Source organism: Haematobia irritans, chromosome 1 (assembly GCF_050003625.1).
Source record: "Haematobia irritans isolate KBUSLIRL chromosome 1, ASM5000362v1, whole genome shotgun sequence".
Lineage (NCBI taxonomy): Eukaryota > Metazoa > Arthropoda > Insecta > Diptera > Muscidae > Haematobia > Haematobia irritans.
In genome coordinates, this window is record NC_134397.1 from 33,521,979 (window position 1) to 33,537,415 (window position 15,437).

General features: G+C 35.1%; 1 protein-coding gene across 1 annotated transcript in view; it reads left to right on the plus strand.

The window, feature by feature from the left end:
* The window catches only part of LOC142220544 (inhibitor of nuclear factor kappa-B kinase subunit beta-like), a 41,183-nt gene that overhangs the window by 11,846 nt on the left and 13,900 nt on the right, over positions 1-15,437 (plus strand). Inside the window, exon 2 of the mRNA XM_075289731.1 lies at positions 14,040-14,440. Coding sequence (XP_075145846.1) covers positions 14,040-14,440 — 401 coding nt within the window. The remainder of the gene's footprint in view (positions 1-14,039; positions 14,441-15,437) is intronic.

The window sequence follows — 15,437 nt, forward strand, 5'->3', positions numbered from 1 at the left end:
GTGGCATTTTGCTTTGTCTATTTGATCGCCGCAACCCTGATTCTCTTGCGAATCAATGTCGCTTACCTTATCTCGGAGCCTGTTGCAATTAAAATACAATAATACAATAATATTCCGTATAAGATGCTGCGGTGGATCATGTCGTCGGATGACCCACTACTTCCATCGTTGGCAACACGTACGTTGATGTGGCAGCCGCAGGCGAATGAGTTGGACCCATGGGGTCAATCCCATCCATAGAACACACCGCCGTGGGATTGCCAGATCAGTTTTCAAAGTGTTTGCCGTTAATAAGGCCCATTTTTTAAGAAAAAAAAATTCTTCGGTTAGATTTTGGTTAAATTCTTGTACTTCTATCGAAGAGTAACCACGACTTGTTTGACAAAAGTCGGGTTTTGTATACACTGAAAACAAAGCATACCCGGTTCCAAAGATTTTGTCTTTACTTTAATAATTTTGGTATTGATTCCGAGCTAAAGAAGCAGAGAATACAAGTAAGGATACTTTTAAGACACAATTCTCTTTTAAATTTGGGGTTTGGTACTTGCTTTTAGGAAGCAAATTTTAATTTTTTGTTTTTTCAACTTTTTTTCTTCATATGCTATCAAAGTCCTTTAAAAACGAGTTAACGACAACTTTATTTTCCAAATTCAGACTCGACTTCCAGTAGAAATTATGCTATGTTTCAAGAAAAAAACGTCTTTAAAATAAATTGTTGAAAATCATGTCCTATTTTTGAACAATTTTTTGTAGTCAAGATGCAAAAAGACAACAAATTTAAAGACAATTTCATTAATTTTAAAGGGAGCAACTCTAATTTAGCTATACCACTTAAATTTTTTTTTTGTTTTTTGGGTCGATAGAGAATTAAATTTGATGTCGAAATAACAAAGTAACCGGTTTGCGGTCGTAAGCGGATAACCGGTTATTCGAGCCTAAAGTATAAGTAAATATTCGTTAATAAAACCGGTTCTATTGAACCGATTACTTTTATATGTACATCACTAAAAGGGTAAAGCTATCACCTTCCAAATGAGGTATGATCCGGCTATCGGTCTAGGTTCCACGTTAATAAATGTGAATTTTCGAACCGGTTTTTTTTTTACAAAACTGGCTATAAATCCAAAAGTGTTCGATGTAAGGTCCTAAGTAACCGGTTGGAAATGTAGCCAACACTTCCACTTAACCGCTAAATTTACATTTAGGCAGATATCTCTGCCAGAACCGGAGTTATGCGCCAATTTAATTGTATCCGTGAAATGTGGACTTTTGCATAGTAAACTATTATCCTAATTTTTATACCCTCCATCATAGGATGGGGGTATATTAACTTTGTCATTCCGTTTGTAACACATCGAAATATTGCTCTAAGACCCCATAAAGTATATATATTCTGGGTCGTGGTGAAATTCTGAGTCGATCTAAGCATGTCCGTCCGTCCGTCCGTCTGTTGAAATCACGCTAACTTCCGAACGAAATAAGCTATCGACTTGAAACTTGGCACAAGTAGTTGTTATTGATGTAGGTCGGATGGTATTGAAAATGGGCCATATCGGTCCACTTTTACGTATAGCCCCCATATAAAGGGACCCTCAGATTTGGCTTGTGGAGCCTCTAACAGAAGCATATTTCATCCGCTCCGGCTGAAATTTGGTATATGGTGTTTGTATATGGTCTCTAATAACCATGCAAAAATTGGTCCACATCGGACAATAATTATATATAGCCCCCATATAAACCGATCCCCAGATTTGGCTTGCGGAGCCTCGAAGAGAAGAAAATTTCATCCGATCCGGCTGAAATTTGGTACATGATGTTGGTATATGGTCTCTAACAACCATGCAAAAATTGGTCCATATCGGTCCTTAATTATATATAGCCCCCATATAAACCGATCCCCAGATTTGGCTTGTGGAGCCTCTAAGAGAAGCATATTTCATCCGATCCGGCTGAAATTTGGTACATGGTGTTGGTATATGGTCTCTAACAATCATACAAAAATTGGTCCACATCGGTCCATAATTATATATAGCCCCCATATAAATCGATCCCCAGATTTGGCTTGCGGAGCCTCAAAGAAAAGCAAATTTCATCCGATCCGGCTGAAATTTGGTACATGATGTTGGTATATGGTCTCTAACAGCCATGCAAAAATTGGTCCACATCGGTCCGTAATTATATATAGATCCCATATAAATCGATCTCCAGATTTGGCTTGCGAAGCCTCAAAGAGAAGCAAATTACATCCGATCCGGCTGAAATTTGGTACATGGTATTGGTATATAGTCTCTAACAACCGTGCAAAAATTGGTCCACATCGGTCCATAATTATATATAGCGCCCATATAAACCGATCCCCAGATTTGGGTTGCGATGGCTCAAAAAGAAACAAATTTCATCCGATCCGCCTGAAATTTGGTACATGATGTTGGTATGTGGTCTCTAACAACCATGCAAAAATTGGTCCACATCGGTTCATAATTATATATAGCCCCCATATAAACCGATCCCCAGATTTGGCATGCGAAGTCTCCAAGAGAAGCCAATTTCATCCAATCTGGTTGTAATTTGGAACATGGTGTTAGTATATGATCTTTAACAACCGTGCCACAATTGGTCCATATCGGTCCATAATTATATATAGCCCCCATATAAAACGTTCTCCAGATTTTACCTCCGGAGCCTCTTGGAGGAGCAAAATTCATCCGATCCGGTTCAAATTAGGAACGTGGTGTTAGTATATGGTCGCTAACAACCATACCAAAATTGGTCCAATCACACAAAAATTGGTCCATATCGGTTCATAATCATGGTTGCCACTAGAGCCAAAAATAATCTACCAAAATTTTATTTCTATAGAAAATTTTGTCAAAATTTTATATTTTATATCTGGAGCAAATTTTGTTAAAATTTTATTCGGTTCATAATTAAATTTTTATCATTGTCAAAATTTTATTTCTATAGAAAAGTTTGTCAAAATTTTATTTCTATAGAAAATTTTTTTCAAATTTTATTCGGTTCATAATCATGGTTGCCACTCGAGCCAAAAATAATCTACCAAGATTTTATTTCTATAGAAAATTTTGTCAAAAGTTTATTTCTATAGAAAATTTTGTTAAAATTTTATTTCTCTAGAAATTTTTGTCAAAATTTTCTTGCTATAGAAAATTTTGTTCAAATTCTTATTTCTATAGAAAATTTTGTGAAAAATTTATTTCTATAGAAAATTTTGTTAAAATTTTATTTCTGTAGTAAATTTTGTCAAAATTTTATGTCTACTTTGTCAAACTGAATTATATACGTATTGGATCGATCTTTTTTGATTTAATATATACCACGTATGGACTTACATACAATTTAGAAGATGGTGTTAGGAGGTTTTAAGATACCTTGCCATCGGCAAGCGTTACCGCAACTTAAGTAATTCGATTGTGGATGGCAGTGTTTAGAAGAAGTTTCTACGCAATCCATGATGGAGGGTACATAAGCTTCGGCCTGGCCGAACTTACGGCCGTATATACTTGTTATTTAAAAGTTTTTTACCGGGTAGAATAAAACAGAAGTGGTTTGAAACCGGTTATGGCAACGTGGTTGTAGTGAATCGTTTGTTTGGAAAGACACATTTTGCAAAAACACACGAATTTTTGAAAAAAAAAACTTTTTAAACCGGATACGGATATGAATCTGTTAATATATCTGGTTCTAAAAAAATTCGATGTAAAAAGCGCCGCGGGCGAACTTGTTGTTTAACGGATATGGATATAAATCGGTTTATATATTCGGTTGTAAGAAGAATGTAAATGTAAAAAGCGCCTCAGACGGAAAGTATTTTTTTAACCTGGCTATTGATGCAAATGAATAAATATTTCCGGTTTTAGCTACAATTTGGATGTACAAAGTGCCGCAGGCGAAAAATTTTTTCAATTTTTTTCATTTTTTTTTGCAACCATAATATGAATATAAATCGGCAAAAATCTTCGGTTTTATGAAGTAATTAAATGAAAGAAGCAGTTATAACAAAAATCGCGCGATTTTTTTTGAAAAAAAAATTCATTTTGTTTGCAAACCTAATATGAATATAAATCGGCAAAAATCTTCGGTTTTATGAAGTAATTAAATGAAAGAAGCAGTTATAACAACAATTTGACTGTTAAAAGCGCTGCCGGCGAAATTTAAAAAAAAATCGCGAGATTTTTCCAATTTACTTTGTAAACCGGATATGAATATAAACCGGTTAATATCTACGGTATTAGTGGTGATATTCGCCTAAATTTAACTACGACGGATAGGTAAAAATGTTAGCTACAAAATGGAATCAGTTAATTAGCACCGAGTAAAATTTGAGTTTTGAGATGTTTTGTAAAAAAATCGGATCCAAAAAACACGTTTTCATCTGTATATCCGGAACGGGTGTATCGAATAGATCGATTTATGCATAATTTGAAAGGGTTCATCATTAGCTTGCTAGATATGTATATTTGAAAGTAATCGGTTCATCAGAACCGGTTTTAGTAACGATTATTTACTTATACTTTAGAACCGAATAACCGGTTACCCGGTTACAGCCGCCAGGGGAAAAAATTGTTGTTGTAATCTACTCTTAGAGTTCTACCATCTATGAAGTTTTGGAAGAAATCTGAGAGGTATAGCTTAACTAGAGTTTAGCCTTTTAAAGAATTTTTATGAATTATTAAAGTCAAGTTGACCTTAGCCCAAAAATTTTTTCTTTCATGTTATGATACCCATTTTTAAGTCAAATCGCTTAATTATAAGGACAATACGACTTCATTTAAAAGTTTGGACAATGAAAAAAACTTTATATTAGAGAAATGCGTCTTCTAAGTTAAACAAAATTTACATTCGTATTTTAAGGACTTGAAATCTTTGGCGTCACGACAATATTTTTTTCAGTGTAACTTCTGCATGCCCTATATTCATAAGATGTGGTCCCAGCGGATGCTGTACTCAAATTTGGAAGCTCATGGTGAACAAATCTTATTTGAATGACAAAAATGAGGTCTATTTTGAAGTAGAGTAAGATTATACTACAAAAATGATATGGCAAAGTTGGAGACATGGTTGGGAGGGTGGTCCGATAAGAGTTTAGCCTCACAGCCTGATTCAAGATTATAACAAGAGCAAGAAACTACCATGGCAATTTATAACACTTTGGTCCACTCCGGAGTGAAAAGGAGATACATTTGTTTTATGATTTCCTTTAATTCATCGCAGCTTGTCTATTCAGTTCTATAAGAAAATATGTCCGTTGTTGGTTTAGTTGTTCATAAATTTGCCAATTGGCAACCTCACGTCAAAATCTAATTAAGGAAAAAATATGCAAGTATATGATGTCGTTAACCAAAGAAATTGTTAACTGGAATAGCTGTTTTGAACAAATGTGTAATAATTGAATGTTTGTTTTCAAAACATCAATGGATATTTTTGAAGTTGGTGCACTATTAAATTTTTTATGATGCCCCTTTGTCGTACCAAAAACCAAAAAAAAAAACTGTTATATAGGTATATGAGAACTGTAGTTGATACTCTTGTAGTGAAATTTGAAACCACAAAACAAAAGTTTATTATGCATGAAGCCCTTAAAAATGCATATGTTTATTTTGTTTTTCATCACACAATATTATTGCATTCCAAGTGGAAAAAATACTTTATACCTAACAAAGCTATGAGGTTAGTGTATTGTAAGATGGGACATAAAACTTCAAAGAACAATTTTTGCTTGAGAGACATTTAAATCTACCGATAGGCTCAAAATCCACCATATAGTTGGTATGTATGTTGTTGTTACAGTTCTACACTGAAAAAAAGTAAGGAAAGTCTAAAGTCGGGCGGGGCCGACTATATTATACCCTGCACCACTTTGCAGATCTAAATTTTCGCATCATATCCGTCAAATGTGTTGGGGGCTATATATAAAGGTTTGTCCCAAATTCATACTTTTAAATATCACTCGATCTGGACAGAATTTGATAGACTTCTACAAAATCTATAGACTCAAAATTTAAGTCGGCTAATGCACTAGGGTGGAACACAATGTTAGTAAAAAACAAGTAAGGAAAGTCTAAAGTCGGGCGGGGCCGACTATATTATACCCTACACCACTTTGTAGATCTAAATTTTCGATACCATATCACATCCGTCAAATGTGTTGGGTGCTATATATAAAGGTTTGTGTTTAAACATCACTCGATTTGGACAGAATTTGATAGACTTTTACAAAATGCAAAAAGCAGTGGCGATTTTACAAGGAAAATGTTGGTATTTTTACCATTTTTGTCGAAATCAGAAAAACCTATATATGGGAGCTATATCTAAATCTGAACCGATTTCAATCAAATTTGGCACACATGACTATACTACCAATTGTACTCCTTGCCCAAAATTTCAAGCGAATCGGGATAAAACTCTGGCTTCTGGGTCCATATAAGTGCATATCGTGCTAAAGATATATATGGGAGCTATATCTAAATCTGAATCGATTTCAACCAAATTTGGCACGCATAGCTACAATGCTAAATCTACTCCCTGTGCAAAATGTCAACCAAATTGGACCAAAACTCTGGCATTAAGACCATATTAGTCCATATCGGGCGAAAGATGTATATGGGAGTTATATCTAAATCTGAACCGATTTCAATCAAATTTTGCACACATGACTATACTACCAATTGTACTCCTTGTGCTAAATTTCAACCAAATGCGGCCAAAAATTTGGCTTCTGGGGCCATATAAGTCCATATGGGGCGAAAGATATATATGGGAGCTATATCTAAATCTGAACCGATTTCAATCAAATTTTGCACACTTGACTATACTACTAAATCTACTCCCTGTGCAAAATTTCAACTAAATTGGGCCAAAACTCTGGCTTCTGGGGCCATATAAGTCCATATCGGGCGAAAGATATATATGGGAGCTATATCTAAATCTGAACCGATTTTAATCAAATTTTGCACACTTGACTATACTACTAATTGTACACCTAGTGCAAAATTTCAACCAAATGCGGCCAAAAATTTGGCTTCTGGGGCCATATAAGTCCATATCGGGCGAAAGATATATATGGGAGCTATATCTAAATCTAAACCGAGTTCAATAAAATTTTGCACACTTGACTATACGACTAAGTGTTATGTTTGTACAAAATTTCAAGCAAATCGGTAGAAAACTCCGGCTGCTGGATCCATATTAGTGCATATCGGGCAAAATATATATATGGGAGCTATATCTAAATCTGAACCGATTTCTTCCAAAATCAATAGGGTTCTATTCTGACCCAAATTAGGAACATGTACCAAATTTGAAGGCGATTAGACTTAAATTGCGACCTAGACTTTGATCACAAAAATGTGTTCACAGACAGACGGACGGACGGACGGACAGACGGACATGGTTATATCGACTCAGGGACCCACCCTGAGCATTATTGCCAAAGACACCATGTGTCTATCTCGTCTCCTTCTGGGTGTTACAAACATATGCACTAACTTATAAAACCCTGTTCCACAGTATGGCGCAGGGTATAAAAATTGGCCTCTGTGGTCATATTACACGCATATGGCGAAAGCTATATATGGGAGCTATATCTAAATCTGAACCGATTTCAACCAAATTTGGCACGCATAGCTACAATGCTAATTCTACTCCCTGTGCAAAATTTCAATTAAATCGGAGTAAAAGATTGGTCACTGTGGTCATATGAGTGTAAATCGGGCGAACGATATATATGGTAGCTATATCTAAATCTGAACCGATTTCACTAAAATTTGGCACACTTGGCTACACTACTAATTGTACAAAATCTGAACCGATTTCACTAAAATTTGGCACACTTGGCCACACTACTAATTGTGCAAAATTTCAACCAAATTGGGGTAAAACACTGGCTTCTGGGACCGTATTAGTCCATATCGGGCGAAAGATATATATGGGAGCTATATCTAAATCTGAACCGATTTCAATAAAATTTGGCACACTTGACTATAGTACTAATTGTTCTTCTTGTGCAAAATTTTAAGCAAATTAGGGTAAAACTGTGGCTTCTGGTGCCATATAAGTCCATATAGGGCGGTAATCTTGTAGGCATTGGCGGAGCTAGAAATTTTCTCTGGGGGGGGGGGGGGGGGGCATAGCCTTCAACATCCTTCAAAATTTTGTCGAAATTTCCGAAGCGATAAATTACCCCTATTGATAAAACTATACATCCTCAATTTTATTGCGGTGTTAAAGGCAATATGCAGCAAAATCAATCAAAAACAAAAAAAAAACTCAATCACAAAAATTTGTTGTATCAATTAATTTTTTAATTGGCTTTGATGATTGATACTATCATTTTTTTTGATTGAATACATTTCAATTAAAAACAAGTAAGTAAAATCTAAAGTCGGGCGGAGCCGACTATATTATACCCTTCACCACTATGTAGACAAACATTTGTGTTACCATCTCAACTACTTAAAATTTGCTGGGAGCTATATAAAGGTTTGCATTTCCAGATACAAATACTTTTAATGGAAACAATTTTTTGTACTTCTACAAAAACTCTAGAATTAAAATTTAAATCGGCTAACGCCCTGGGATGATACACAATGTTAGTAAAAAATATGGGAAATATGAAGCGAGAGAAATTTTAATGCAATTGTACAAAAGAGATTTTTAATTTTTCAGGCGATACATATGTATTCGAGATATAGGACAATTAGAGTAATATTTACAATTTTTGCTACTCAGCAGTGGCGATTTTACAAGGATATTGGTTAGATCTCGCCAAGATATGTGTAGGGCGACTTGGAGCCTTATTTAAAACTCATCCGTTCTGTGGAAATTTTGGCATTGCAGTGTGTAGGATATGGGGAAATCATCACAGAATTTTGTGTAAACTGTGAGAATTTTGGCCATATTTGTATTCTCTGTGGAAACTATCCAGTCAATTGGAGGAAAATCCCATTGAAAATGGGTCTAAAATATGAAACAGTCGACCATATTTCCCCAACTCTGGTGTACGTATATATGGGAGCTATATACAATCTGAACCGATTTTGAATAAATTTGACATGTATAGTTAGAATAATAATTCTGCTATCTATGCGAAATTTCACGTAAATGGGAGTATAACTTTGGCCCCCCTGGTCATATGAGTGCAAATCGGTCGGGAGATATATATGGGAGCCATATCTAAATCTGAATCGATTTCAACCAAATTTGCCACAATTACCTATACTACTAAACGTACTCCTTGTGCGAAATTTGAAGCAAATCACGGCAAAACCCTGGATTTTGAGGCCATATAAGTTCAATCGGACGAAAGATATATATGGGAGCTATATCTAAATCTGAACCGATTTTAACAAAATTTGACACACTTAACGATACTATTAAACGTACCCCTTGTGCAAAATTTGAAGCAAATCACGGCAAATCTCTGGCTTTTGTGGCCATATAAGTTCAAATCGGACGAAAGATATATATGGGAGCTATATCTAAATTTGAACCGATTTCAATCAAGTGTACCAAGCATTGGTAGAATGCCAATTCTACCCTCTGTGCAAAATTTCATGAAGATCGGTAGTAAATTTTGGGCTCTGTGGTCATATGAGTCTAAATCGGACGAAAGATATATATGGGAGCTATATCTAAATCTGAACCGATTTGGCTGATATTTTGCAAGATTTGCGAGATTCATTAAATATTTGGATGTACGGTATTTCAAGAAAATTGGTTGATAAACACGCTAACTATGACCACATCGTAGATAATTATATATGGCAGCTATATCTAAATCTGAACCGATTTTTTCCAAAACCAATAGCAATTGTCTCTGTCTCAAGAAACGGCCCTATGCCAAATTTGAGGACGATCGGACTTAAATTGCGAGCTGTACTTTGTGCACAAAATTACATATAGAGACAGACGGACGGACAGACAGACAGACAGACAGACAGACGGACATCGCTAAATCGACTCAGATTTTAATTCTTACCCGATCGGTATACTAAAAGATGGGTCTATGACCACTATTTCTTGGCGTTATATACAAATGCACAAACTTATTATACCCTATACCACAGTAGTGGTGAAGGGTATAATTAATTAGATCAATTAATTTCATGGGTGAAGACAAAAAATATTTTATTGTGTGTGGGAGCCGGTTCCACGACACCGCTATAAATAATCAAATAGCAACTTACCATTATTTAATATAACAAAAAATAAAAGCATTGCTTTAAGTATGTGTTTGAAAAATATTGTTTGTAATTTATTTTTAATTCAAGACAACAAACATATGATTTTTAAATTTTATTTAAAATGTGAGTTTTAAAACAGGACTAGAAATCATAAAGCAAAACATAAACTTAATATATGCATCGTGTATAAAAAATACTAAGAATAAAAAATTAAATAAAAGGCAAAAAATAAATTGAATATTATAAAACGTCTATCTTCGATTAGTTTTTAAAAATTCTCTGAGAACAGAATACAACGAAGCAACTGTCGAGAGCAGCGGTGCCAACTCTGTGGATTTTTCGTGATTTTGACGATTTTAGATGGTAAATTGGGCATGTGACGATTTATGATTTTAATCAACGTAGTTATAAATTGACTATTTTTGAAAATGTGCGTCTCAAGTTTCCTTTTAGTGTTTTTATTACGTGTTTTTAGTTGTAATGTAAATTTCAATACTAAAAAATATGCTTAACATACTCTCTCTGCCACAATCTTAATTGGATTAAACACATCGCAAAGCTTGAATTAAAATATAAAACAACTGTAGCTTTGATTATTCTGGGGGGGCAAGAACCCCCTAGCTACGCCAATGCTTGTAGGTAAGCCTATTTAAAAATTAATAACCACTTATTAATTGGCATCGCTTCGGATTACATTTACATACGCATATCCTAGGAGGAAAGTACTTCTGACCAGGCATACTTTCGGCCATAAAATAAGTAGTGCATTTAAAGCATATAATCACCTAATATGTAATGGCTTATTCGTAGAAACACCAAAGCTTGCAAAATACCCACTTATTGTCTCAGGCAACCAAATCTCGAAAATATTGCTTTCTATCGCCGATTACAATGGATCAAAATATGGCGAGTGGTGCTGTAATAGGAGAACTACTTGAATAGAAACGAATATTGTATAAATAAACAAAAATTCTAATAAATAATCTCAATAAGATTACACTCAAATTAATTTCACACTTCAAATAGAAATAAATGTAGGTTGTTTAAGGGAGTTGAATTCGTGAATTACGTTATAATATATCCAATAGCCAATTCACGAAATCTACTAAAAGTGGATTTTAAGTCTCTTTTTTATAAGGCAAATGGCATTTGAAATTTAGTTTAAGCGCATTTTGGAAGTGTAATGTCAATGAGGTATAAGAAAGCATTTATTTAAAACATAATATGATAATGTCATTAAACACAATTATTATGAACTATTGTGATAAAAAATTCTTAACGGAAAAATCTTCAGAATTACCGTTACATTACATATTCTTTTTGATTTTTTATGTAAGTGCTCGATTATGTGAATACTTATATTAACTACAACTGCCTAAAAATTTGAGAATAACAATTCGAAAATTACCGAGAAGTATATATTATTTTTGTCATTACAAGTTAGTCATTATAACTCGCCGCAATGTAATGAATCGTGTAATGACAGCTTTACTCCTGGTAATGTCAATTGTAATGAGATGTGGTTACCTAGTTTTTGCTGGGTATATATGGGAGCTAAATCTAAATCTGAACCGATTTCTTCCAAAATCAATAGAGTTCTATTATGAGCCAAAACACATACTTGTGCCAAATTTGAAGTCGATTGAACTAAAACTGCGACTTAGACTTTGATTACAAAAATGTGTTCACGGGCAGACGGACATGGCTATATCGACTCAGGAGCCCACCCTGAGCATTTTTGCCAAAGACACCGTATGTCTATCTCGTCTCCTTCTGGGTGTTGCAAACATATGCACTAACTTATAATACCCTGTTCCACAGAGTGGCGCAGGGTACAAATATTGACCTAAAAAGAGAATGAAATGAATTTGACAAGTATATACGGCCGTAAGTTCGGCCAGGTCGAATCTTATGTACCCTCCACCATGGATTGCGTAGAAACTTCTACGAAAGACTGTCATCCACAATCGAATTAATTGGGTTGTGGTATCTTAAAACTTCTTAACATCGTTTACTAAATTGTGAGTTAGTCCATACGTGGTATATATTAGACAAAAAAGTTATGTATAGGTAAGTCTACAAATAATTACGAATCGATATGGACTTTTGCACGGTACCTAGAGAGCCAGAATTGAAATATGGGGGTCGCTTATATGTGGGCTATATACAATTATGAACTTGATATGGACCAATTTTTGTGTGATTGGGGATCTATTTATCTGAGGGCTATATATAACTATATACCGATATGAACTAACTAGGTCCATGGTTGTTAACGGCCATATACTAGCACAATGTACCAAATTTCAACTGACTCGGATGAAATTTGCTCCTCCAAGTGGCTCCAAAACCAAATCTCGGGATCGGTTTATATGGGGGCTATATATTATGGACTGATATGGACCACTTTTGGCATGGTTGTTAAATATCATATACTAACATCACGTACCAAATTTCAACCGAATCGGATGAATTTTGCTCTTTCAAGGGGCTCCGGAGGTCAAATCTGGGGATCGGTTTATATGGGAGCTATAGATAATTATGGACCGATTTCCGGATCGGATGAAATTTGCTTCTCTTAAAGGCTCCGCAACTCAAATCTGGGGATCGGTTTATATGGGGGCTATAGATAATTATAGACCGATTTTGACGAATTTTTGCATGGTTGTTAGAGACAATCTACTAACACCATGTACCAAATTTCAGCCGGATCGGATGAAATTTGCTTCTCTTAGAGGCTCCGCAACCCAAATCGGGGGATCGGTTTATATGGGGGCTATATATACTTATGGACCGATGTGGACCAATTTATTCATGGTTGTTAGAGACCATATACTAACACCATGTACCAAATTTCAGCCTGATCGGATGAAATTTGCTTCTCTTAGAGGATCGGCAAGCAAAATCTGGGGATCGGTTTATATGGGGGCTATATATACTTATGGACCGATGTGGACCAATTTTTGTATGGTTGTTAGAGATCATATGCTGACATCATGTACCTAATTTCAACCGGATCGGATGAAATTTGCTTCTCTTAGAGGATCGGCAAGCAAAATCTGGGGGTCCGTTTATATGGGGGCTATACGTAATGGCCCATTGCCGATATGGCCCATTGCCGATATGGCCCATTTCCAATACCATCCGACCTACATCACTAACAACTACTTGTGCCAAGTTTCAAGCCGATAGCTTGTTTCGTTCGGAAGTTAGCGTGATTTCAACAGACGGACGGACATGCTCAGATCGACTCAGAATTTCACCACGACCCAGAATATATATACTTTATGGGGTCTTAGAGCAATATTTCGATGTGTTACATACGGAATGACAAAGTTAACATACTCCTCGGAATCATTACCAAAATCCTTAAGGAAGATTAAAAATCCGAGTGAACTTTTTTTTTGGATTGTAGTGATAAGAGAGTTCACCATTGTGGTACCACAATGACCTGAATGTGCACCCAGAGAAGGAATATGATCACCTCAAACATGTTTTAAGAGCAAAATGTTATTTTTGGGTGGTGACCATGTAACATGGTTTTCGCAACCATGTTATTTTCTCGGAAATCATGTATCTGATTACGGCAAGCAGGTTATATTTAACGAAAAAATAACATTTTAGTGACAAACATGTTACATGGTCACCATACAAAAATAACATTTTGCTCTTGAAACATGTTTGAGGTGATCATATTCCTTCTCTGCGTGTGGCTAAGGAAGCCACAAATAACGGCCTGCCATTATACTTAACCGTTTTGGATCTATTTAACCAGTTTCGAACTTCCAACCAACACTATTACATTGATATATGCCTTTGCCATTCTTTTATTTCTAGCGACAAAAATGTTAAAACCTAACGCCAGACTAAGACCAGAGGAACTTGAAATATTCAAAAAACGATGGATACAAGAATACAATTGGATGCAATCATTGGGTACATTATATATTGTGGGTACCGTCAAATTGGATAAGGAATTTATGCAATATCTTCAAAGTCAACATTTTTATAAACAATTACCTGTAATTTTTATGGAATATTGTAATGGTGGAGATTTGCGTAGCCAATTGGAAATGGAAGAACATATCAATGGATTACATGAACAAAATGTACGAGATGTATTGCGGACATTACGCCATGCCGTTGAATATTTGCATAATGAATGCAATATTGAACATCGCGACATAAAGCCCGAAAATATTGTCATACATCGAAGTGACACTGGAACGATATATAAAGTAAGTAAAAAAATAGAACATAACGTGCTAACCGAGAATATTTAAATTTCATTTAATACTTTTTACCACTCACGACAATGATACATATCTTGTCATATTCTCAGTGTTCGGGGATGATACACAGAAAAAATTTTGGTAGTTAAACTAACGCTAAATTTAACTTATTTTTACTGGAAAAAATTTATTTGCTTTTAGTTGAATTTTATTATTTTTATCGAAATTTTCCACAGCTTAATGAAATCTTACTTGTTTTAAGTATGTCTCAAAAATTTATGAACTAAACGTGAGTATAAAGTTCAATGACCGTACACATAAGTTTAATTTTCGTACGATTCCCAAAAATATTAAGAATGAAGTACTGTATGGGTAAAACGGTCATGATTTGGCGCCAATGATTTTCTTCTTTACTTTTAGTAAAGAAGAGATGATGCATTTTCGTGAACTGCAGTTAAAAAGTATAACAGTGCATTAAAATTTCATGGTTTTAACAACGCTTTGTGGAAATCTCTCAAAATGTGGAGTAAAATTTAGTTCAATTTTCGTGCGAGGTAGTTCATTCTTCCTATAAAACAGTTCACTTTTTGTTTGGTGTATCTTTGAATTTCGGCTATTTCAAGTTTCTTACATCCTAGACCATCGCTTCGTCAATTTCTCAGTCATCCGGTGGGCTCTTTGTATGATATTTCCATAGTCTATGATATTTTTTAATTGTTACTGCAAATTTTTACTCTGTTATGTGACAACTGGATATTGTGGATATTGGACCGTAATGGAATTTTAAAGTCCTTGAATACTAGATCATCGCCTCGCCTAACATACTTCTCACTCATCCGGAAGGCAACCTGTATGATATTTCCATAGTGTAGGATATTTTTAATTGTTACTGCGAACTTTCGACCTCCAAACGCTCCACTAAAGCCATATAGTAGTCACTATTGATGATTTTTCCCTTCTCAAGATAATCGATAAATATTATTCCATGCGCATCCCAAAAAAC